The sequence below is a fragment of the Camponotus vicinus genome, unplaced genomic scaffold (genome assembly GCF_025532165.1).
Source record: "Camponotus vicinus isolate PSW18456_S1 unplaced genomic scaffold, iyCamVici1.0 SCAF_10, whole genome shotgun sequence".
NCBI classification, from domain to species: Eukaryota; Metazoa; Arthropoda; class Insecta; order Hymenoptera; family Formicidae; genus Camponotus; species Camponotus vicinus.
In genome coordinates, this window is record NW_028141946.1 from 10,195,945 (window position 1) to 10,199,666 (window position 3,722).

At 53.4% G+C, this 3,722-nt stretch overlaps 1 protein-coding gene across 1 annotated transcript; it reads left to right on the forward strand.

Moving 5' to 3' along the window:
• The first annotated feature begins 2,764 nt into the window (after positions 1–2,764).
• Positions 2,765–3,280, forward strand: LOC145960863 (uncharacterized). The gene has a single exon (XM_083080554.1). It carries the CDS (start codon positions 2,765–2,767, stop codon positions 3,278–3,280), a length of 516 nt encoding a protein of 171 aa, XP_082936680.1.
• Positions 3,281–3,722: the final 442 nt, after the last annotated feature.

Below are 3,722 nucleotides of genomic sequence, written 5' to 3' on the forward strand. Positions count from 1 at the left end.
AGGGAGAGGGAAGTAAGTATTCCTCCTTGCGTTGGGGAGGGGTTTACGCCCCTCCTCGTCGGAAGTTTGGTATCGACGGGCCCTCTTCCTGCTATGCCCGCCTGCGACCTGGGAGGGAGGCCTGTCCTCAGTGAGGCGTCTTCTTAACCTCTCCACCTCCCTCCTCAGATCGTGGTTCTCCTTACGGAGGTCTTCGTCTTCTACCTGGGAGACCGCTGTCCCCCAGTTGGCCTTCGGTCCTGGCTCTATTCACCAGGACACTGGCCGCTCCTCGGCACACCGCCGTGCTCTCATCCTCACTCCCCATCTCCATCTTCTCCTTGGCTGTTGTTTCAGGAGACATTGTTTCCACGGGAGTGATGGCGGCTTTGGAGGTTCCTGGAGTCTGAAGAGCGCGTTGCCCGTAGCCGCTGCTCGCGACTGCAACGACTCTACTCCTGGGTCCACACTTTGCCTTCTTCGCAAGTTCCCTTTTTTTTACGGAGGTAGGGGGAAATGCGTTATGCACACCGGTCAGTCCGTACTGATCGGTAGTGTGGGACTCACCCACTAAAACCCCCACCTCGTTACCCACCCTGGTCTCTTTGATGTTGTTAACCGGGGTCCGAGGACCTGCTTCCGCATGACTTCCCAGAGCCCGGTAGACCTATTAATTCCCACCTTCGTAATCCAACCATCGCTCCCCATCAGTCTCAATGCCAACAAACCTCCCCCCCCATCCCCGTCCCATTAAGTGTGTAAATGTGTGTACATTGTGTAGTGTTGTGAAGTGTGTATATGTATGTATGACCCCGTCCCTGTAAAGTATAAGTGTAGAAAGGCTTGACGCAAAGATAAAGAGTATGCTAATCATACGCGTTACCTGCGAGCCTTAAGAGTTCTGAGAAAGAAAAGACGCGTTACCATACCTGTTCAGAATCACGTAAACAAGACGGAACGCGCCACACCCTCCCCTATCCCTTACTCCTCTTTTTTCCAATAATAGTAATAATAATCTAGTAATATTAATAATAATTTAATAATAATTATAATAATTATAATAATAATAATAATAATAATGGCTTTGAGACCGAGTGGGAAAAAAACATAGTTCCAACCTATAATCAAAATTAAATATAAAATTTAGATACAAGTTAGAATTCTATTAAATATTCAACTCGCCGAGCCTTATCTCTGTTGATGTAACTTCAATCCTGGCCCGTCTTCCTCTATGGAGGAGGGGGGAGAGGAGGATGAAGATAACCTCGCCCCCTCTCCACTTCCTCCTTTTCTCTCATGATGCCTTCTACAAAGGCGGAATAGATTAACCATGCCTCCCTCGAAGCCATAATAATATCTACGACTTCGCCTAGGGAAAAATCTATAGGTACGTTTAATATCTTCCTCATCGCGAGACGCTGCGTATCCCACATCGGGCACGCCCTTATCGTGTGATACACGTCGTCTACCTCATCCATACCACAAACAAAACACATGGTATCTGCCTTTTTGCCTATTTGGTGTAGATATTTTGAAAAACACCCATGGCCCGTGAACACCTGGGTAAGATGGAACGTCATCCCATTGATCGTTTCTCTAGTTTCTCAGCCAGTTCTCTAATCTTGGAACGATTATTATCTTCGTAAACTTGCCCGGGGTGTTTGGTTTCTCCAAAATATTCCTCCACGCGTCGCAAAGACAATTTACAAATTCCGACATCTTGATCTCCTTCCTATTGGTCGCGTCTAAGTTTCCAGTTTCTCTGAGTTCTTTGATCCTTTCATATGTTCTCTTTCTCGATGTAGCCAATAGCTTAATAGGAGGCAGTCGGGCCAGCATCAATGCCGCGTTACTCGACACCGTCCGATAAGCCGAAATAACCCTTTGCGCCACCGTCCTTTGTAATATATACAACGCGGATAATACACGTTTTCGCTTTGCGATAACGTCTCCCCATACTGGCGCTCCATAAAGGATGACCGACATGACGACATTCGCAAAAAGACGGCGACGTCGCTCATCTGGGCCTCTTAAATTTAGCATTAATTTATTTAGAGTCCTAACCACTTTGTTTGCCTTTTCTTCAATATAGCGAAAGTGATGCAGGAAAAGCCAATTAACATCTATTAAAATGCCTAGGTATTTAATGCTGCTGGTGGCCGACATACCAGGGGTATCCGCTGCGGAGTCCCGCAGACGTCCGTTTTGGGACCCCTGCTATGGGATCTCGCATATGACAGGGTGCTCTGTCTGCCTCTCCTCCGCGGCTGCCACTCCATCTGCTACGCAGATGATACGCTCGTGGTGGCCGTGGGGGACAGCTGGGGGGACGCAGCTGCCAGGGCCGAAATCGCGGTGGCATGCGTGGTGAGGGAGATCACTGATATGGGTCTCCAAGTGGCGGTGCCGAAAACGGAGGCAATGTTTTTCTACAGCCTCCGGTGCACCGCCGCCGACCCGTATCAGTGTCGGTGGAACCTCCATCCTGGTGGGAGACCGATTAAAGTATCTCGGTCTCCTGCTGGACGGTACATGGACATTTGGGCATCATTTTGATGCCCTTGCCCCCAAGGTGGAGAGGGTCGCGGCGGCACTTGCCCGACTCCTCCCAAACCTTGGGGGCCCGGATGGTCGGGTGCGCCGAATGTACATGGCCACTATCAATTCAGTGGCCCTATACGGCGCACCCATTTGGACGGCAGACCTGGCGGCCAGGCGGCAGGCGAAAGATCGCCTTCGCCGCATGCAGAGATGCATGGCCGTCAGGGTGGTGAGGGCGTATAGGATGGTGTCGCACGCTGCGGCAACCGTCCTGGCAGGATGGCTCCCCCTGGAGCTTCTCGCTTCGATGTATGCCGAAATATATCGGTACGAGCGGGAGGCTCTAGGGGCCACAGGTGGAAGGCTGCCGCCCAGGGCTAAGAAGATCATCCGGGTCCATACCCGACGGTTAATGTTGGAGAGGTGGAACACTCACCTCTCTGACCCGCGCACGGCGGGTCAGAAAACCGTCGAGGCCGTCCGGCCCTGTCTTTCCGAGTGGATCGACAGGGCTCAGGGGGAGGTTACATTCCGATTGACGCAGGTGCTGACCGGGTATGGCTGCTTCGGGAAGTACCTGCGTCAAATCAATCGGGAGCTCACCACGGCGTGCCACCACTGCCCCATCCTGTGTGACACGGCGCAGCACACCCTCGAACACTGCGAGGCGTGGAGCGAACAACGCTGTGCACTCAGGATGGTGGTCGGGGAGGACCTCTCACTGCCGGTCTTAGTAGTCAAGATGGTCGACAGGAGGTGAGGAGGTGTGGAGGGCTGTCGTCACCTTCTGCGAGGGGGTGGTGCTCCAAAAAGAGACGGCGGAACGCATCCGCCGTCGGGAATTGGCAGCACCGCCAGCACCAGTGGGGTGGCGGTAGCGGTCGCGAATAGCAGCGACGACGAGGAGGGGGAGCCCGAGGAGGACGAGGGGGATGTACCAACACCCCCCTCCATCCCTTCCAGCCCCAGCAGTCAGGAGGAGCCAGAGGCTCGCGTCAAGGGGGGCAACAACCCCCCATTCAACACAGGGGAGATGAGACGTGGGGGGGGCAATGTAATGCCTCTCCCGTAGACTCCTCCCCCGCGCGAGCACAGACTGCACCCAAGAGGGATGGCGAGGAGGCGGGAAGAGGACTAGTTTCTTCCCCCTCCTCACAGCGTCATAAGAGCAGCGTTGGGAGATGTGAGAGAGCTACGGCTCC

Coding starts and splice junctions, on each gene's coding strand:
- LOC145960863 (XM_083080554.1), top strand. CDS start 2,765: ATGGTGTCGCACGCTGCGGCAACCGTCCTGGCAGGATGGCTCCCCCTG.